The sequence below is a fragment of the Papio anubis genome, chromosome 9 (assembly GCF_008728515.1).
Source record: "Papio anubis isolate 15944 chromosome 9, Panubis1.0, whole genome shotgun sequence".
NCBI lineage: Eukaryota > Metazoa > Chordata > Mammalia > Primates > Cercopithecidae > Papio > Papio anubis.
Window position 1 is genome coordinate 59,851,484 of NC_044984.1, and position 22,260 is coordinate 59,873,743.

The 22,260-nt window shown below is 38.3% G+C and overlaps 1 protein-coding gene across 5 annotated transcripts in view; it reads left to right on the forward strand.

Moving 5' to 3' along the window:
• Positions 1-22,260, forward strand: part of MSRB3 (methionine sulfoxide reductase B3) — a 188,364-nt gene extending 166,104 nt beyond the window's left edge. For 2 of the 5 annotated variants that reach the window (XM_009181142.4, XM_003906729.5), the window contains 2 exons: positions 9,039-9,136; positions 18,503-21,673. In XM_009181142.4, coding sequence (XP_009179406.1) covers positions 9,039-9,136; positions 18,503-18,670 — 266 coding nt within the window. In that variant the 3' untranslated portion in view covers positions 18,671-21,673. Of the gene's footprint in view, positions 1-9,038; positions 9,137-18,502 lie in introns of all 5 variants that reach the window. The other 3 variants (XM_017945990.2, XM_009181143.4, XM_003906728.1) reach the window with 2 other exon arrangements.

Consider the following 22,260-nt stretch of genomic DNA (forward strand, 5'->3'; position numbering starts at 1 on the left):
GTATCCTTTGGAGCATTTAAGTAATGCTTAAGATTTTTTTAACAGGGCTAAATATTTTTATGTCACTAATTTTATTGCAAAAATTTCATTAGGAAAGTAATATTGTGACATTTGAACACTTCAGAAAACACAGAAACATCAGATGAGTGATAGGGACCTTGATTCCAAATATCTTAAAATAAACCTCATTGTGTTCTTCCTGTAGCCTTCCTTCCCTGCAAGCTGTAAAAGAGTAGTCTCTGTTCACTGTCTCTTCTTCACTATGCTTTCCAATCTAATACTCATTGTTGAAATCTGCAGTGTCTCTCAGGTCTTACTTAACTTGTCCTTTCTGTAGATTATGTGACTGCTGTCTGTCCTCCATCCTTAAGCAATTTTCTCTTTTTTCAGACTCTGTCCTGATTCCCTTGTCCTCTTCCTATTTCTTGAAATGCTCTCTTTTCTTTTCCTCTACTGACTCTTATTCTTTAGCTCAACATTTAAATACCTGTCTGGTTCTCCTCTCCCTTTATATTCATCCCTCCTACATATCTTTATCCAGGACCTTACTGTCTTTTATGTTTTGATGACTTTCCAGTCTGCATCTAGAGCTTGGCTCTCATTTCTGAGCCCACATATTCCTTTGTCTCCTAGATCCACAAGAAACTGATTTTGTTATTTTCTCTGTGAAAATGTATCTCCAGCATGATTCAGCTAGTTACACAAGATGGAAACCTAGTAATAATGTGATCCTGCCCTTCTTCACTGCCCTACATGTACTGCAGTCGCCAAAATCAGTAAATTTTGCTCTCTTGATTGCTCTGTAAACTCTCTCCTACTTCCCAGTCCCGTTAAAGCTTCATTATTTCTGTTCCAGTATAGTCTCTCATCTGATGTACACGTTTCCATGTTCCCTCTTATCCTGAATCCCTCCAGCCTGCTTTCAGGACCATTTTCCTAAAATACAAATTTGATCATGTTACTAGGCTGCTTAAAAGCCTTCAGGTGGACCCCAATCATCATTTTATCCAGAATGCCCCTTGCAGCAGTGCCACCACCATTTACAACTACTGAGTTCCTGGACAACTAGATGAGAAAGCAGGGCAACCTGTTAACCAAATAAAGTTAATTTTTGAATAGCACGTTGCATTTAAATTTTATTTGCATTTTTATCTGCATGAATTTTTAGAGTCTATAGGTTTATGCTAATTTTATGTATATTCTAAATTCCCTACTTTTCAAGATATATATATATTTTTTGGTTTTTGGTTTTTGTTTTTGTTTTTTGAAACAGAGTCTCACTCTGTTGCCCAGACTGGAGTGCAGTGACACGATCTCGGCTCACTGCAACCTCCACCCGCCAGGTTCAAGTGATTCTCCCACCTCAGCCTGCAGAGCAGCTGGGACTACAGGCATGTACCACCACGCCCAGCTAATTTCTGTATTTTTAGTAGAGATGGGTTTCACCATGTTGGCCAGGCTGGTCTTGAACTCCTGACCTCAGGTGATCCACCTGCCTCAGCCTCCCAAAGTGCTGGGATTACAGGTGTGAGTCACCGTGCCTGGCCAAGATAAATATTTTAAGTATCATTTTTCATTTCAGATACCTCTTAATAAAGCTGAATGAAGCATGGGAGAATGTTTGCCAAAACCAGTGATTTTCTTTTTGTCATATTTACTCTTTGTCTGAACTGAACTAGTTTGCTTCTTGACACTACTGTTTGTTTGAAGTAATGAAATCATGTCATCAGCATAAAGGGGGACACGTCCTTATATTTGCAATGGCAGGAGGGAAGAAATACAAGAAATTCTCAAACAATACCAAGCAAATATAAACTTGAAAAGTGGTCTAAGAAATTCCTTTCCACTGAACTAGGCAATGAAGAGACCATCCTAACCTACTGATTCTAACTCAGATGCCATTGCAGTTGTCATAAAAGTTTGTGTTAATCTCATACAGCTAACCCATAATCCATTTTTAGCCACAGAGTGAAATCTGAGCCAGTTAAAGCTGCTAAAACTTACACTGATTTTGATATTTTTATCATTAAGGCTTTTAAAATGTAATTGTAGTTAGTAGAAAAATTACGATGCCTCAAATTTGTTGCTTCTTCAAATAAAATATTAGATCAAGAGACTAATGTCTGCAGTTTATTAAAAAGAAATCTTACCTTCTTATTCAGGATGATAAACTGAGCATACATGTTTGTTTCCCCTCTCTCACAAGAGACCTCTTTCAAAATGAGAGTAAGAAAAAGAAGAGGAAGAGTAGAAGGAGTAAAAGTAGAAGAAATCCATTGCAAAGAGAATTGGAGTGGGGTAGGGAGCCTTGAGTAGAAAAGGAAGCTCAAAGTTTTCCCAAGAAAAAAAAAATGGGTGGAAATGTATTAATGGGTATGACCGATTAAAGAAAGCTGCAGCCCAAAATATGTGCAAAAGTTATTGCAGATGCCCAGCAGAATTACAAAAAGGCTCGGAACTCAATTCTTCAATTTGCAAGAGCAAAATGGGGGCCTGACAACAAGACGCTTAACTGGAAGTCTAAAGAACAACTAGACTAGTTTTATATTTTCCTTATCTTTGTATTTAGAATGACAGATCATTAGTTACCCACAAGAAAACAAGCCTGGAAGACTGCTCTCTTAAGATATTAAACAGCCTGTCTGGGATAATTGGGGCTGCTATTGAGGTGTTGATATTCCAGAGTAAACCATTCCCCATTGAGGTATTCAGGGAACCCCAGGATGAAACCTTGTCCATCAGCAACTGACGACAGCAGTCCTGGAGTTCCCAGGCAGCTTTTATATTCAGAGGAAAAGCTGGCTAAGGATACAAACCCATACTACATCTAATAGGAGAGAAAACCTCCATCAGATGTGTAGGATAACTGACCTTGCCTCCATGTTTATATAGGAACTGTTGATCAAAGATCCCCAAAGACATATGAAGGAAACCAAGAACTTGAAATTTAAAAATCAAGATAAGGAGAAGAATTGCCCCAGAAGGAGCAGAGATATTTTAGAGAATCATAGAAAAACTAAAATAAAACAACTCTCTAGTTAATATTCTCAGGAATATTTGAAAAGATACTTTGTTTATAAAATAAGATGATATGGTTACCAAGAAAGCCAGAGATCAACAATAATGTGAAAAAATAAGTTGTCAAAAAAATACCTACAATTCAATGCCATTTATATAAAATTCTAAACATTTAAGACAGTATATATTGTTTCTGGATATAGGCATATGTAGAAGATGAATCAAAATCAGTATGGGAATGGTAGGTAAGCAATTGTCTTTGGAGTACCAGGAGGCATAAGAGTAGGGAATAAGGTTAGAGGCAGATCTGCTGTAATTGTTGGAGAAAGAGGGGAAGAAAGAAACCTGAAGCCAATATAGAAAACAAGGTAGTATCTGTGAAACCTGGGCAGTGAACATCTGTTAAATTGTGAACACCTAGTCTATTATTTGTATACTTTTGCATATGCTTGAAATGTTTGTAATTGAAAACTCAAAAAGTAAAACTTTGAATACAGAAGTTTGTACAGTTGTGTAATAAAGTCATAACCCAAACAAAAATAAAAAGAAGCGTGGCATGCCTTTTAACAAGTGTTGCTGTGAAAAAATGGAAAATTAATTTAATTTTTGGTCTCCTAGGATTGCTTGTTGCAGTAAGGATTTGACAGAATAATACAAATAATGTTGCTTAATTTTCAACTCTTAGAATCTATAGAAAAGCACGGAAGACTTAATTATGGTTGGTCTTTGGAATGGGGCAAAGGATAGGTGGAGGGAAGATGAGGGTGCCAAGGAAGATGAGAGTGGGGAGCCGAATGCTGTTATCTTTAGCTACTAAATATCTACTTAAGCTAGATATTCATGCATTTGGTTGTTCATTTATGAGATAGTTTTTTTGGAACACCTTTTATGTAGCAGGCACTTTTTTGGTTTGTTGCCAATGCAGTGGTAAATGAAACAAACTCTCTGCTTTTATTTTTACTTACATTCTAGTTCAAGAGGCAGACATTACCCAATGAGGTTTTCAAGAAATTAAAAATAACCTAAGTATTAAAAGATTGGAAAGGGGAATGGAGGGGAGATTATGTAGGTAAGAATGCTAAATCTTAATCTTTCATAAGAAGAAATCAATTCATAACGTCTAAAACGTCACTGTGCAATGATGGAAATGTTCTATGTCTGTGGAAATCTTGGTGGGAATATTCTATATGTATATCTGTGCTATCTAATATGGTCACCATTAGCTACTTGTAGCTGTTGAGAACTTGAAATGTGGCTAGTGTGACTGAGGAACTGTAATTTTATTTAAATTTAATTAATTCAAATTTAAACAATGACATGACTGATAACTACTGTATTGGACAGCACAGGTTTAAAATGAAATAAGAGACAGCAGCATAAGAATATTTTTAAAGAATTAAACAGAAAATCTATTTATCATAGTTTCCTGTGGGTATGGAGAAACTGACAGGGAATGTTTCATTATGAGCCATCTTGTTTGATTTTCTACCACATGCACATATTTGGTTGATTACCACTTAAATTTTTGGAAGACTATATTGCAACCAAATGGGTCTTTGAAGGGGAATAAAGAATCAGTTTTTAAGTGAGATACAAGTTATACTTGAAGCATCAGTTCAAGTGAATATTAAATAATTTGGCAAGAGTCAGGGCTGTAAGCTTCAAACAATTCTTGTTAGCAGGGGGACTACACAGAGAGTTGGATTATTTATTTTGAGTTAGGTGATAAGGTAAATTGTGATCAGTAAGGTTAGCAGATTCCAGCTACAAATAATCCGAATACTACAAATTTTGAAATATGGCCTGGAATTAGAGAGCTGTGAGGACTGATACACACACAAATAAGGACCTATACCTCCAGCTTGTCTCATCAAAACTGTGCTAAAATATGTATCATCATTATTGAATCATCACCCAAACCTAGTGGGATTCATTGTGTTCAAACTTACTTTACATTTGAAAATAACAAAACATGTGTAATTACCTTTCAATTCAATAAGTTCTCATTCATGAGTAGTTTCTGCTAGGTTCTACAGATGAGTCATGTAGCTGACTACCAAGGTTTCTAATTTTTATTTTAGGGTGGGGAAGGATTAGGGGAAGTGGAAGCTGAATAGCAGTTCTTGTTAAATTAAGAATAGGACAATGAGGGCCACATTTTCTAGACATGATACAGATAGAATTGGCTTCAACTTGTTTACACTCTGTTGCTAACTTTAACAACATGTTTCACAGATTTTTTTAAAGAAGGTGAGATTGATTGGGATGGAGAGCTAAGAAAGTTTTCCTTATGAGGCAGTTGGCATGAAGCATTTAGAATTTGTCAACAGAATACTACTGGAGAGCTATGCCATTATTCAATTATGGGTTGGAGGGGGAATAATTATTTATACTGCAATCTTAAAAAATCCATTCTAGTGTAGATGATATAGCAAGCACCAAAGAAGCTACAACAACTAATCTGGATCACTTGCTCTTATATTTGAGACGAAGATGAGCATATTCTGGAGTTGCTTCACATGATATGAGTAGTATGATATTATATCTGCAGATGAGTGTGGCCTGATAGGTGAATAAAATTGAGGCAGAACTGCCATATTTCAACCTGCCTGCTTCAGTTGTACTACATATGTTTATTTGCTATCTAGAGATGGGAATTCTTTGAGGGGTGAAACTATTTATTGAAAATAAGGCATCCTTGATAATAATTGGCTAATATCTAAAATGTACAGTTTATATTATTTGAAATGAAATTATAATAGGCCTAATCCAGTCTCATCAAATAGAAACTAAGGGATGTATTGGGGGTGGGGTGAACTGACACTGCTTATACAGGTTTTCACATGACTTTTCTTTTAAAAAGTGCATGGAATGCATCCAAAACAAATAATGTTTTGTTAGAAGACCAAAAGGAAAATCCTAGAGAAAGGAGGATGGATTATCTTTCTTTAATGTCAAAACTGACAAACACACTCCCCTTCCCCCACCCTTTTGCTCAAGATAATTTTCTCAACAAGACGCAGATTGCTTCAGTCTTTGCCTATCACCCTTTGAAGCACTTTCCTTATTATTAGGAGTGGGGGCAAGGTTTCCTTTGAGGATTTTTACAGCAGTGAAGAGCTCCGTCTTTAAATACTTTCACATGATGAGGGAATTCCGTTTTCAAAGTGCTGTCATCACTGTGGCTTCCCTGCCATAAGACAATTTATTATTGTGGGAAGGTCCTTCTTAGTTTGATTGTCATTAAGTACTTACCTTTCTGATGTACTCTTTGTATAGAATGTCACTTTTTCTGAGAAGTCTAGCAAAGCAACTCAGCATTCTCCTTTGTTAACCTTATTGGCCAAGTTAGTCATGATTCTCTTTTGAAATGTGTGTTCCACCACAGGGAGTTACAGTCTCCAGCGTGGTTTTTCCTGTCCATCTCCACTAATCAAGATTTGGGTTGACATATTGAATATTCCATTTTGAAAACTGCCATCTCTTCTACAGGGCAAAGGGAGATTGTGAGTTTTTGGGAGTTTTGAAATATCTTTATTTATTTTTATTTTTTGAGTGTCTCTTCTAATGTTTAAATAATCCCGTGGTAAACAACAAACTATTCAAGCATCAACAGTTTCCCAGAAACACTGAAATCTTTTGAGACCTGCACTCTGTTTCAACCTCCCTCATCCTGCTCTATTCTTGAATATAGTTTTCTGGAAAATCCTGTGCATATCTAATTCAGGTAGAAAAAATTGAGGAAGAAAGTAGAACATGAGAAGAGAGTCCTAAAGTCAGAGTATTCATATCCTAGCTTTGGTTTTGCTACTTACTGCCTGTGTAACCTTGGCAAATAACTTATCTTTCTCCTCCCTCCCACCCCCAAAACCTTGTAAAATGAGTGAACTATATGAACTTCGTGTTTCTCCTCTCCTAAATACACAAGAAGTAAACCTCTCGCCTACATAAAGAGGCTTAATTACAGTGATTGAGCCAAGTTGGGTACTGCAGTGAGAAACTAGCATTGACATTTCCTAATTTAGTCTGTAAGCAGTATGATTTTATTCTTTCTCTTTCTTGTGGAACTCTCTGATGTGCTGTAATTGTTGATCTCATTTGCTTATTTAAGGCTAACTGGAAATCAGTTTAAGAAACATTTGAGTTGTGCCTTTGTACTGGACACTGTGTTAGGCAATAAGAATACTCAGGTCAATGAGGTTAGACTCTGCCTTCAAGGTGTTCACTAACTAGTTAGGGAGGAAGGCATGAAAATAAATTACAAATCCAGGGTGATGTCTAGAACAAGATAAATAAATATAAGATGCAATGTAGCATAAAGGAAAAATATATGTGTGTATATCTATTTCTCTATACCTATTTTGAATTCTAGGAATAAGACTATGTGGTGCTGGGGTAAGGTAGCTTTATAGTAAATTTAACACAACAACGAAACTCCTAAACCTGTTTGCCTGTTTACTACTAAATCAAGTGTGTCCCTCCCATAATATTAGTTGCCTTAAATTGCAATTAAATGAGTTATGCCCTTGAAGGTTAAAAAGGAAAATACAGAACGTTTTCTTTCTTTTCATAGATAAATGACTTTATTTTTCAATGTCCTCAAATATCACCATTAAACCTGTTTTCACTAGCAATTGGCACTTCTATTATTAACAAAGAAGAACCCCTAAATGTGTCAAGTAACCATTGTGAACCAAATATTATAGCCTGGAATATATTGAAATTCTCTTTAGAATTTAGAAAATGGGAAGATACTCATTTTCTTAAGAATACTAGTATGTCTCAGCATAATTAATTTTTGTGAAAGGGTATAGCCTGGAAGGTTAAGGTTTTCCTGGTGCTTTGTAGCAATTTTGAGCTCAAATTAAGGAATTAGAAAGTGTTAAAACTCTTGGTGTTAAATCTAGCACTGACTATCAATACTATACTCTTGCACTGTGGGAGATGAGGGAGCTTGGGGGATTTGGCCTAATCTGATTTGTTTTGTTTGAAACTGCAAATCATGTTGTTGAAGTTTGCATTCTGTTTTCTTTCAATAGATGTATTACCACAAAGCACCAGGTTCTTAACAGGCTTCTTCCTTTCTGCAGAAGTAAATTTGACTTGTGAAAAAGAAAAAAAAAAAATGCACCAGCACTTCAGCAATATCACCCCTCTTTCATCATTTTGGGGATTCAGGCTTCAGCTCAGTAACTCCAGACATATTTTGGGAAAACATAAAAACATGCCATAAAAACATAAAAACAATAAAACCTGACTGTACACTCAAAACATTTGTACAATCTTATGATCCATTTACCATCAAGTTTCTTAAAGTGTGCATATATTTTTGAAATCACTAGAATAAATAAAAATTGGAACTAGATGCTCTTTGAGACAAGGTGCTACCCAGAGATGTCTGAGGACTGATGCTCTATGAGTCGCCTGTGAAGTGAACAAGCTTCTTGCCCATAAAAGTAGATAGATGCTATGATTTCCAGATAGCCCTTGTTCCAGGAAATTAGATGAGGATGGTGACAACAGGATAGTTGTTTTTTTAAAAAAATATTTTAACTATCTAAACTAAGTACTGAAAAAGCTTGCTTTCTAAGGAGACATGGAATAGTTGAAAAGTTAACAGCCAGACCAACTAATTGTGTTTTGGAAAACATCATAATGGAAGATTCTTAGTGCTTCAGGGCCATGCCCAGTGACTCTTGAAGACAAGAGAAAGAGTGGTGAGAGAGAACCTTCTAAGTTCAAGGATGCTTTAGAAAACTATTTGATGGTCTAAGAATGTCTCATGAAGCACCAAACCCCAATGCAACTGTAATCTGAATGTGAGGAAGGAGTTAAAAAAATTACTGTACTCTTGTAAAATATATTTTCCTTCAGCTTTTGACCTTTCTTTTTTTCAGGTTGAAAAGTTAAACATACACTAAGGATTTTCATTATTTGCTTAGTATTCTTTAAAATGCATTCTAACCCAAGGCTATGTAACTCTCGTCTCTGCTTTGGTTCTTGTGCCTGCTGTGCCCCAGGTTGGCCTTCATTCCACGATGTGATCAGTTCTGAGGCAATCACATTCACAGATGACTTTTCCTATGGGATGCACAGGGTGGAAACAAGCTGCTCTCAGGTGAGTTCATCCTTTCTGAAAAACCAATACGCTGCTCCCTCTGCATTTGCAAACACTTTCAGGACTCCTGGTTATGCTAAATATAGCAACTAAGGCCAAGTGACTGGTCACAAGAAGGACAGACAAGGTTGACGAAGTCTATATGAAGTCCGAGGGATGCCTATGTTCAGGTGTTTAGCAAGTCTAGTGGAATGTTAAGGCCGGCATGATAGCTCATGCCTGTAATCCCACACTTCGAGAGGGATGAGTGGGGAGGATCACTTGAGGCCAGGAGTTCAAGACCAGTCCGGGCAACATAGTGAGACCTCGTCTCTACAGAAAATATTTTAAAACTTAGCAGAGCATGGTAGCATATGCCTGTAGTTCTAGCTACTCAGGGGACTGAGGCAGGAGAATCGCTGGAGCCCAGGAGGCTGCAGTGAGCTGTGATCATGCACTGTACCCCAACTTGGGCAACAGAGCAAGACCCTGTCAAATAAATAAATAAATAAAACTCCAGCCTGGGGAACAGAGCAAGACCATGTCAAATAAATAAAATAAAATAAAATAAAAGCCAGTTATTGGCTTCACCACTATTAAACAAAATCAGTGGTAGGAAAAAATCATCTTCAATTGGCTCGGTAAAGTGAAGAGTGGGCTGTTCCTGGGGCATATGAAGATTCATTATGTGGCTTTGTATAACCTGATATTTTTGATAATCTCCCTCTCCTTGCAGTTCTGTGTACCCACTGTTCAGTCAGAATGCCTTTAATGGCAGTGATCCAAAGACAATCAAGGAAGACCTCAGAAATGGCTTTTTTTATGTGGGTGTGAGGAAGGTGGTTGAAGAGAGGCTGTGGGAAGTGAAAGTTCAGTGGTAGGTCAGCTATATGAGATAAGGTAATTCCTTTTTTGCTTCTTCTCATATACAGACATCCTCATTTCCAATAATTTTCTAATTAGTTCTGTCCATCTGCTCTAACCAAATTAATGCTGGCTCTAAGGAAACAAATGAGCATGTGTTGAGGAGGAGGCAAAAATAGTTAATCTGACACCCGCAATCGAGATACTTGAACTTGTGGGTATTTTGTGCTTAAACACAGAGACATAGAATTTCCATCTACATGGAATAAGAGCAGCTGCGTATTCTATGGAAGTCAGTCTTGTTCTTTTAATCTGCTTTAAATAAGTGAAATGTAAAGTTTGCAATATTGTGGCATTGAAAGTTATTGACCCCACAGGGTATTTTGTTGGGGAATCTGTTGGACATATCAGAGGTACAGGGGCATGATCAGGCAGCTGTAATAGCAAAGTGATTTCCATATGGGCCTCCCTCAGCATTCTTTACCTGCCCTTTATCCATTTTTCTTTAACCCCCTACACCAGGCAGAAGATTTTTAGGGAGTAGGTGGCATATTTACTACCAAGTAGGGAGGGAGATTGGTTTGAACCTAACCATCTGATGAATTTTTGTTTTTATTTAAAAAAAAAAGACTGGCAAGTTTCCTGTCCTCCAAGTGTGAGGACTACTCTCTCCCTTGAAAATTAGACTTCATATTTTATCTGAATCACATTTTCAGCTCACTCTTGTTTCTCAGAATGGAGTCTCTGATGGTGATAGTGGAACTTTCTAGTGCTGGGTTTCACCCACAGAGGGTCTAATGTAATTGGACGGGTTTAGTGTGGGGAGCAGCATTTTTAAAAGCTCCTCTGGTTAATGCTCACAATAACCTTCTGAGGTAGGTACTTTTTTTTCTCTGTTATGTTACAGTTGAGGAAACTGACGCACAAAGAGAACAATTAAACTTGGGTCAGTTTATGTGGATTTAAGTGGCGGAGCTGAGACTTGAATTAGGGTACTCTCCAGAGCTCTTTATGGTGCCCAGATAGATAGACAGCTTGAAAAGAGTCATTAAAATTTAAAAATCCCTTGATCTTCCAGCAGTTGGCTTAATGCAATTTAGTTTTGGGGATTTTTTTTGTTTGTTTTTTGTTTGTTTTTGAAATGGGGTTTCACTCTGTCGCCCAGGCTGGAGTGCAGTGGCACAATCTTGGCTCACGGCACCCTCCACCTGCTGAGCTCAAGCAATCCTCTCACCTCAACCTCCCAAGTAGCTGGGATCACAGGTACGCACCACCACACCCAGATAACTTTTTGTAATTTTGGTAGAGACGGGGTTTCACCATGTTGCCCAGCTGGTCTTGAACTCCCGAGCTCAAGTGATCCACTCGCCTCAGCCTCCCAAAGTGCTGGGATTACAGGCATGAGCCACCGTGCCCAACCTGCAATTTACTTTAAATTCAATTAAATTTGATCGATGATTTTATAACTGTCACAAAAAGGTAAACTATAAGTAGGATGGCTCACATTAATTTGTAACTTAGGTACACAATATTTAGTAAACCTCTTTTAAGACTTATTGTTTCTTTTCCTTTTCAAGCTACAAATGCTGTTACTTGATCGTTTTTTTCTCGTTTTCACTCAGAACCCATTTTCAAACATTGAATCTTATGAAAACTAAATTTAAAAGCCACAGAAAAATGAAGCATAAGATATTAACTTTCCTTATGACCCTACTCTCCAATCTCTTTGTGACAAATTCTTATAATTCACTGTTGGAATAAACTTCTTTCTTTCTCTGTGCCAGTCACAGAGATAACATCAGTAATAGTCTAGGAAAGATCATTATTAAGATGTCCTACAGTGACCCAAGAGAAATGAAACCCACAAACAATGCCAAAATTAGGCAACATTCCTAAAAGAAGTCAAGCTAAACCAAGCATAGCTGTTGGCCCCGCAGTTAAAGCCCAAAGTGACTGTTCCTGTTCTTTCCTAACAGTTGTATGATGAACCATTACTGACCTGCTCCCTTTTGACTTCTTTTTCCACAACCTTCACTTCTCATATTTAGAAAGTGTTTGACCCTTTCTTAAATAGAACTCTTAAATTTAAAGAAAAGAGGGAGAGGAATTTGTTCTGCTAATGCATGTATGAAAATACATACTTTGGAGTAAAGTAAGTTCCACGTAGGAGAGAATAAGGTTCCAGCACTAACGAATAGTATGTGTGCCACACACTTGCCCTTGTGGATGGAGGAGGGGTGTCTGCCACCTAAGCACAAAAACAGCATACTGAATTCAAGTGGACTGGGTATCTTTCATTTCAATTTCTCTATCTTTTATTTGTGTGTTCCATGCACATTTACTTTCCTTTTGTTTTACAATTTTCTTTTTTTTTAAATTTTCCTTTTTCTCAGCATCTTTTTTTACCTTGACTTGATAAAATAAAAGATTTAATAGTTCCCATGCTAGAACAGTCACTTGTATTTTACTTCCTAGTTTCTCATTTTAGCACTATTTTTTCATTATCTCTTTATCTTTTTTTACCTTACAGTTTTTCAGTTCATGTAGTCTCTTCTCTTGCTCAGAACTTCTCCCGTTTATTTTATTTTATTATTTTTTATTATGCTTTAAGTTCTGGGAAACATGTGCAGAACGTGCAGATTTGTTACATAGGTATACACGTGCCATGGTGGTTTGCTGCACCCATCAACCCATCATCTACATTAGGTATTTCTCCTAATGCTATCCCTCCCCTAGCCCCCAATCCCCCGACAGGCCCTGGTGTGTGATGTTCCCCTTACTGTGTCCATGTGTTCTCATTGTTCAACTCCCACTTATGAGTGAGAACATGTGGTGTTTGGTTTTCCGTTCCTGTGTTAGTTTGCTGAGAATGATGGCTTCCAGCTTCATCCATGTCCCTGCAAAGGACATGAACTCTTCCTTTTTTATGGCTGCATAGTATTCCACGGTGTAATTGACAAATGGGATCTAATTGAGGTAAAGAGCTTTTGCACAGCAAAAGAAACTATCATCAGAGTGAACAGGCAACCAACTGAATGGGAAAAAATTTTTGCAATCTATCCATCTGACAAAGGGCTAATATTCAGAATCTACAAAGAACTTAAACAAATTTACAAGATAAAAAACAAACCCATCAAAAAGTAGGTGAAGGATATGAACAAACACTTCTCAAAAGAAGACATTTATGCAGCCAACTTCTCCCATTTTTTAAGGGTTTTATTTTATTATTTATTATTATTATTTTTGCTGGTGAGATAATGTGGGAAACTTACCTGGTTTGCTCTCTTTCTAAAATTATTGTTGTATTTTTTATTTATGTGGCTTATCTTTTCTCTGGACTGAATTGCCTCAATATGTTTTGTGTTATAAAAAATCTATTAGATGCTTTTAGTGTGTTGTAGACATTTTCTGTTGGATATGTTATGTGGTGTATTTCTCTCCTTTTGGTAAAGATGGAATATCTAAATACAAAGAACCTTTAACTGCCAGCTTCTACAAATGAACTGAGCTTTCATGGACAAAACGTAAATCGACTCAACCTGATCAGCAGTTTGGCAATATGGCAATATTTCATTGTTCTTTTGGTTCCTACCTAATTCTCACTTTAGTGCTTAGGATTCTTTTTTTAAAAAAAATTGTGGTAGGGATGACACCATGCATGCAGTGAATTAGGCTTCATATTTGCATAGGAATTGTAGACTCATTGGGAGCCAATATCCTACCACCTCTTTACAGTACATTGTAAAGAGGTTTGTCCGTGTGTCCAGTGGCTTCTCAGATAATGTTTTTAGTAAATTTTTACTGAGAGAGTTAAGATTGGTTCAGTCCTGTCACTACTTTTTCTAGAAGTCTTGCAGTGAGGTTCTTCTAAAAGAATTGTTGTGTTGGAAATAGCACACTGCCTAATCTTTGCATTGACAGCACTGAAAACAAGCAAGAGTGGGAGAGATTCTTCACTGTCTTCATTATAATTGCTGCCTATGGGTACCCTGTTATATTCTGATTTTGGTTGCAATTGTATTTGTTCTCTTTTGTTATTCCACCTACTGAATTGAGGAATTACGTTTCAGTTATCTCTTCCAAAGAGGATCTTCATCTTAAATTTACTTACTTTGGTGGGCACATGTATTTTCCCTCCAGCTGCAGCCATTTTGTAACAATTTTCAGCCATAAAGAATTTTTCTTAATTTAATTTATATTTTCAACTAGTGATAAAATACATCGCTTCTATTCCAGTTTCACTGACTACTATGAATAATTATTTGACAGCCTCTCCCTAATCCTCCAACCCCAGCCTGTTAAGCAACACTTTGTCAGGAGTTTAAATTCAGTGCAAAGAGGTAAGATTTCCACAGTTTAACCTGTAGTTCAGTGAAGTAAGTTCCTTCTAGAATACTTGGGGAATTCGTCCCTCTTCAGATCAAAATTCTACATCTGGAGCAAATGGGAGACTAATAAATCACTTAACTTTTTGTAATATTCTTTGCAGAAACCATCGGATCTCTGAAATTGCCCGTGTTGGAGTCTATTTATGAGTTCTGCTATTACTGCTTGAGTCTATGGTGTAGTCCCTTAAGTTTGTTTAAGATCATTATTAATTTGTTTTAAGTCAGCGAAATCAACAGAAAGGTAAATATGCACCAATAGAAAGTATTTTTCAAAAGTTAAGTAGTTTTTGGTAAAAACCCCAAACCTTATTAATCTTCTACAGATGACAACTCACATATTGCTGATGATTAAAGATACACATATGTTACAATAGGGCTTCAGACTCACAGCCCATCTCTCTTTTTCTTGATCTTTCAGTAAAATCATAATGCTAAACTGGTGACTTCACAGTCATTTCCTTGGCAAAAGATTAATATCACAAGCACAGAGGAAAAAAGCCCCCACTTACACACAAGTGTCTTCAATAACACTGGGAGAAAATAGAATACTACTGGCAAAGTAAATTGCTTTTCTTAAAACTTCCCATCCTGCCCCATGTGCCCAAGTGTAAAAGCTCTGCTTTGAAAATGCTTCATTTCATAGATCAAACACTTAAGAGAAAATGACAATAATAAGCCTGAACATCCTAGGAATAGCTAGGAGAAAAACCTCTAAGACAGTGGGAAATACATCAGTGCAGAAAAATGTAACTGTGTTGAATACACTATTTGTGTTTCTTATGTATACAATTGAGAACTGCAGTCAGATTTTAAGGAATTATGTTAAATTTGATGCTCAAACACTTATTTTAGGGGGGTCCTTTCCCTTGGTTCTCTGCAGATTCTTTAGCTGCCAGCATTTCTGAGTAGGAGGTTTAGGTGACAAAGGATTCTTGTGAGAATTCAAATTTTTCCTTTTAAACAATCATCTGATGCTCTTCAGAATGAAGACCAGAATATTCAGGTACATTTACCTGGGAAATAAAGAAACACATAACCATTAAAAATAACGTTCAAAATGCACACTAAAGATTCTCTCCTGAAATAAATCATTAACAGCAGGTCTCAGAGATTTCTTCATCGGGCAACCAGTTTATTTCAGTTACAACCAATTGTGCTGAGAGACCCTAACACATTGCCAGTTGGCTGGGGCCTGGGAGGCAGAGCTTGCAGGCAGCTAAAAGAAACAATGCATCCTGGCAACTACCATTTATCCTCCCAGCCTTCCCAGGACTAGAAGCTGCAAAGAATGGGCTCCATGCGCATCCTCTCAGGAAGAAGCCTTTAAGGCTTGTGCGCTTTTCAAAGAAACCAGGTAACAGTCCTTTCTGGGAGACTAGGTTTACCTGGGAGGGGGCACGAATGGTACTGCATGGTTAGGCTTCCCTCAGACAAATGACTTTGTTGGCAGTGGGGTGGGCATGTATGTGGTGCCACAGATACAGATGAACACCTTTCTATGTTTTGAGATGATGCTACTCCCTCAGTAACTTAAGGCTGCTGTGAGTCTTCCAGAACACCCTGTGGCAAGTATAATGAAGCCATAACTATCATTTTCAGGGGACTCAGTCTGTTTCTGAGGATTTTCTACCTCCATCCTCAACCCATATATTTGTTAGCAAATGGTTTTCATTGTCTTTTTCTAACTATAATTTCTCTTCCTCACTTCTCCTTTTTCTTTTGCCTTGTATTAGGGACACACCTAGAATCAGTGTTTTCCTTTCTATTTAACCAGAATACTAGTTCCAGATTAGCAAATGAAACTATAGGTTGAAAACCCAATTCAACAGATTCAATTACTATAATTTGGATTTTTAAAATATGATTTGGGAAATTAAGACCGTATAACTTATTCTTAAATACCTTCAAATATATCCTTACTATGCTTTATTTTTGGTGTAGAATAAATAGAAATATTTTCTAAAGATGCTCAAGAGATTATTAGCAAAGGCAATATCACTTATTTTTCCCAGATAGCTGCATTCTCTCATTAAACACACACACACACACACACACACACACACACACACACCTAAGGCTTATAGGTATATGAAAACTTCATCTCTTAACTGCCAAGTGTTCCAAGTGCTGGAGCTGCATCTGAGATCAGTAATTGTGCACACACACTGGTCACCGAGAGCACTAGTTCCCGTTGGACAGCACCTTGACTATTTTGGCAGGCAGAAATGGGTGTTTTCCTGTGTCCATTGGGCAAGCATATGTATTTTTACTGGTTCATCTTAGCTGTGGATGCCTAAAAATTTGGCATCAATTGTTTATAGAAAGGAAAAGCAATCTGAGCTGTCAGCCTTGATATTACCTAAACCTGCATAGAATGTGGTAAAATAATACAAGATTTGTTTTTTAGGCCTGTTTCATATTTTCTAGGCAATAGATCAAATCAGTTCAGGGTTCATTTTTAGCTCTTTAATAAACTGACAGAGTTTGCTGGCAGCGAAATGAGAATGCACTTTTAACATGGAAGTGCCATACAGTCAAAGTTGCTATTTCTGCTATTTATTAATAACTAGGGAACGCTTGAGAATTGAGCTTAGCATGTTCAACAGCGAAACTAAGATTCTAGTGCTTTTCATTGTAATGAGCGCCTTCCCTCATTTTTCTCTCTTCATCTCCATTTGGTATCTCAGCCCCAGTCCCTTGTCAATTCATACTCTTCCCTTGAAACTTGTGTTTTATACACCAAACCAGCACAGTGAGAATTAACGAATCATTGATATGCTTTTTCTCTCATACTCTTACCTAAATCATGACTCTTCCTTGTCCTCAAAATGCCCTCCCCTAGAGATACACTTCCTCCAGATCCTTATTCCAAAGTCACCCCAGGTAGGCCTCTTCTCACCACCCTAACATTTCATATCACCTTCCTTTTTTCCTCCCTTAGCATTGCTTTCTACCTTCCATGCTTTATAGTTCACTTGTTTTCTTGTGTACTGTTTGTCTCTCCCACTAGAATGTAAGCTCTATGAGGCCAGGTATTGTTGCCTGTACTCCAGAGTGTACAACAGTGCCTGGCATATAGCAGGCACTCCATTAATAAGTGAATGAATGGAAGTCATTTACCCCAGGCTTTGGCTTCTTTGTTCCATGATAAATGATGGATTTTCACAACCTGCTTGAATATGGTGCACCAGTGTCTCCATTTCCTTCGCCCTGTCCCTGCTGGAAGAGGGTAGTAGATATCTAAGTGTGACATGTACCTTCATTTCCTGGAGCTGAACCCAGCATCAACGCAGTTAGTGTAGGGGTATTCACTGGGCCAGCCTTTTTGGAGAAACTTTCTCTGGGCTGGATTTCTCTCAAACACCAACATGATGCTCCTTCTGCCTCTGTCTAGACCTTATGTCTCTTCTTCCCCAGCTTTTTGAATAGTCAGTAAACTTGATTTTAGCTAAACAGCTTATTCCTTTTCTTTATATTATAGTTCATTTGGATAAAGAAGCCAACATGACACTCTACTTATTGGAAGCCAGGAAAAAAACAATTGTGTACGCTAGAGATGTTTCCTTTTGCTACATTTGCAGCCCTGGTGACTGTGACATAAATCCATTGAGCCTTGCCATTGCTTCGCTGAGTTCCAAGAACATCCAATGCTTGTCTGATGTTAAGTTTTACTGCCCATGAAAGCAAACATCACCTCTGTCATGGCCAGTTAAACAGTATCTTTTCAGTGGACTTCTGCATATCTGAAACCCACCCATCCAAAGCCAAAAGTAATGCCAGGGGGAAAGATTTCATTCTGCCATGTTTCTTACAAGGGAAGATCAAGGGTCAACTTGATTCATAAAATTACTGCAGTCATTTTTCAGCCGGCTGAGAGACTTCACAGATCAAAAAATACAGTGGCTCTTAAACGATTTCTGATATGCACAATTCTGGTGTTTTTTATTCTCAGCATGTGGCACAAAGCCTGCCAGAAACCATCTTTGCGGCTATTGACAGGCGGATTAGAAATCATCCACGATGGTTTCCTTCATTTCTCTACAGGCTGGTCATCCATTTAAACTGCTTAATGTGAATTCCTCTCAAAGCCTGCTTTGTACATGCTTTTCCCTGACGTTTTGTTCTTCTCTTGCAGTGTGGTGCTCACCTTGGGCACATTTTTGATGATGGGCCTCGTCCAACTGGGAAAAGATACTGCATAAATTCGGCTGCCTTGTCTTTCACACCTGCGGATAGCAGTGACGCCGCCGAGGGAGGCAGTGGGGTCGCCAGCCCAGCCCAGGCGGACAAAGCGGAGCTCTAGAGTAATGGAGAGTGATGGAAACAAAGTGTACTTAATGCACAGCTTATTGAAAAAATCAAAATTGTTTATCTTAATAGATATATTTTTTCAAAAACTATAAGGGCAGTTTTGTGCTATTGATATTTTTTCTTCTTTTGCTTAAACAGAAGCCCTGGCCATCCATGTATTTTGCTATTGACTAGATCAATAACAGTTTATAGCTTTAGCAAATGGAGACAGCTTTGTGAAACTTCTTCACAAGCCACTTATACCCTTTGGCATTCTTTTCTTTGAGCACATGGCTTCTTTTGCAGTTTTTCCCCCTTTGATTCAGAAGCAGAGGGTTCATGGTCTTCAAATGTGAAAATAGAGATCTCCTCTGCAGTGTAGAGACCAGAGCTGGGCAGTGCAGGGCATGGAGACCTGCAAGACACATGGCCTTGAGGCCTTTGCACAGACCCACCTAAGATAGGGATGGAGTGATGTCTTAATGAGACTGCTCAGCTTTGTGGAAAGTTTGAGCTAAGGTCATTTTTTTTTTTTCCTCGCTAAAAGGGTGTGAAGGTCTAAAGTCTTTCCTTATGTTAAATTGTTGCCAGATCTGAAGGGGCATACTGAGTGTTGTGGCAGACAAGTAAACATTACCTCACTGTTAGGCCTTTATTTTATTTTATTTTCCATCGAAAGCATTGGAGGCCCGGTGCAATGGCTCACGCCTATAATCCCAGCACTTTGGGAGGCTGAGGCGGGCAGATCACGAGGTCAGGAGATCGAGACCATCCTGACTAACATGGTGAAACCCCGTTTGTACTAAAAATACGAAAAATTAGCCGGGCGAGGTGGCGAGCGCCTGTAGTCCCAGCTACTCGGGAGGCTGAGGCAGGAGAATGGCGTGAACCCAGGAGGTGGAGCTTGCAGTGAGCCGAGATTGCACCACTGCACTCCAGCCTGGGCAACAATGCGAGACTCTGTCTCAAAAATAATAGTAATAATAATACAAAAAGTAGCTGGGCATGGTAGCGCATGTGTGTAGTCCCAGCTACTCTGGAGGCTGAGTCAGGAGAATTGCTTGAACCCAGGAGGCGGAGGTTGCAGTGAGCTGAGATCACACCACTGCACTCCAGCCTGGGCAACAGAGTGAGATTCTGACAAAAAGAAAAAAAAAAAAGAAAAGAAAAGAAAAAGAAAGCAGCATTGGAATGTAAGACCACTGTAAAATATTGGGCCCCACTTGGTATAAAATTCAAAAAGAAGAACGCCTGCCCATCACCTTTTTATAAGTCCTTCTCTCCACACCTAAAAGCAGCTGCAGCTGGAAGGGCATTTGGTAAATTCCACTGTGTAAAATAAAATATTAGGGGCAACACACGTTATCAAGGCAGCAGGAATGAGAGAGAGCAGAGAAGATCAAGGATGAAGTCTTGAGTACTGAAAAATTCAGTGCTGGGCAGAAAAACTGACAGGACACTACAAGTAATAAACAGAATCCAAGGGGGGGTTCCTTGTGCACGGAGCTCCAGGTGACCTCTGGAGAGACATGGGGATTCACATGGAAAGCTAAAACGGAAGCTCAAGTTTCATACTCAACATCATCTTCTGTGTGACAAGGGACAAGCCATTTAGCCTCTCTGTGCCTATTTCTTCATGTATAAACTGGGACTCATAGTATTTGTAAAATGTATTGATACTCTCAGGGCAAATTCACTATATTGCTATACAGTTGAGATCAGTGTTGTAAAATTGAACTGATCTGGTTCTAATTGCCTCAAAGGCCAAAGCCCAGGCATTTGAAATGGAAAGAAGCAGAGAGGAGGCTGACTTAGCTGATTGGTATGGAAACAGTTGGGCCAAGAGCCAGAATTTTCCTTTGTAGCAACACAGCTAGTTTTACTTTGAGAAGCTCTGCTCAGTTGCTTTATAACATTAAGTTTGGTGGAATGGATGTCACTGTGCACAATAAAGTTTTCACAAGTATAAACAATGGTGATATAAGTCAACAGTGCTGTAGCCAGGTGTGAAGGTATGGTGTGTGATGATTGTACATCGTGTTTGTAGCTTTGGATGCTAATCTTGAATTGTAGTTTAAAATATGTATGTATTTTTGTAACTCTTTGAAAGCTTATGAAGACTGACAGCTTTCCTTGTAAGCACTAAGACAAAAAAAGAAGAGGGACATTTGACAATTTTAAAGAAACAAGAAGAAATTAGAATGAAAAGCTGTGACAAACAGTGTCAGTGTGGCCATGTCCACATTCCTCCATGTCTGTCTCTACAGGCACCTCTCTAAGAAGCCCGACATCCCGGTAGACTCTTTATAGTAATGTACGCTTGATTCCAGATGAGCCCTGATCTTATCTGGATGCTCCGATAAGAGGTTTCCATCTGAGCATCCAGATGCTCCCTCAGATTCCAAGACATTTCACCCGAGGCCCTAGATTCACTCGGGAATTCGTACACTTCACATCTTTCTAGAAATGAGGTGTAAAATTTAAGACCAGACCTCAGCCATCAGTGTCCAGACCATCCTGGAAGTCTTTCCCAACCTCACAGAGAAAGCCCTAGTATTTCCCAGTGACCCCAGGATTCCATGTTGGGGCGACCAAAGAAATAGGTCTCTTCGGGCTTTGCCACAGCCTGCAGCCCATCCTTCAGAGGCACACACAGCACCTCTGGGCTGCTCCAGCTCTGTGGGATAGCCTCCCCTGGGGCCCGTGGGATGTGGGCCACAGTGTTGAGGTAGACAAGGAGGATCAATCAGAGGCCTCTTCCCTCTCCACAGAGACTGGATTGTCATTGTTCCTTCATTTGTGTTGCAGGGCTTAACATTTCACTCAAAAAAAGCCCTTCTTTTTCTAATCCTTAGTCTTTGTTTCAAGGAAAGCCAGTTTTTCTTTTACCACATTTTCCAGGATCAACTTTAAGAAAAACGCAACATCTATTGAAAAAAAGTGGGATGTATGCATGTGGTTTAATTCCAGATTGCTTTTGGGTTTAAGGGGTATCAAATTTCAGTATATTTCTGTCTTACGTGAAAGAAATATATTACTAAAACGTCAGTGAGCAATAATGTCAGCTGTCGAGCACTAGATTTATTTTTGCAGGATATGGAGTGCAATGAACTGAGTCAATATGGCGAGGTGTATGTGATCTGTGGGAGTTATGCCATTTAACATAGGAAGTGCATGGGACTTTCCCTCTCTGCACTCCAGCTCTTACTGTACCATTAGAAAATGCAAAAAGGACAGCCCTACGTTCAAACAGAATGGATCTGAAGAAAGCAATATCTGTTGTATTAGAGAACATTCCCATGTGTTTAAACTCTTCACTTCTTAGATGCATTTAAATTCTTAATGCAAATGACGTAGCAATTTGAAAACTTCTCCGTATTAATTGTGTTTAAAATGTCTTGCTTTAAATAAATTTAAAAAATGGTAACAGGGATTATCTTTTGTTTTGAAGGTTAAATATTATTTTTGCCTTAGATAGCTTTGTAATAATTTTTCTCTAGACAGTTCAAAACTTTTGAAAAATGACATGAATTTTCATTAAAAACCCTTTTCCTATGTTTATTGTATACAAGAATTATGCAATAAAATTTCTTTATAAAAATA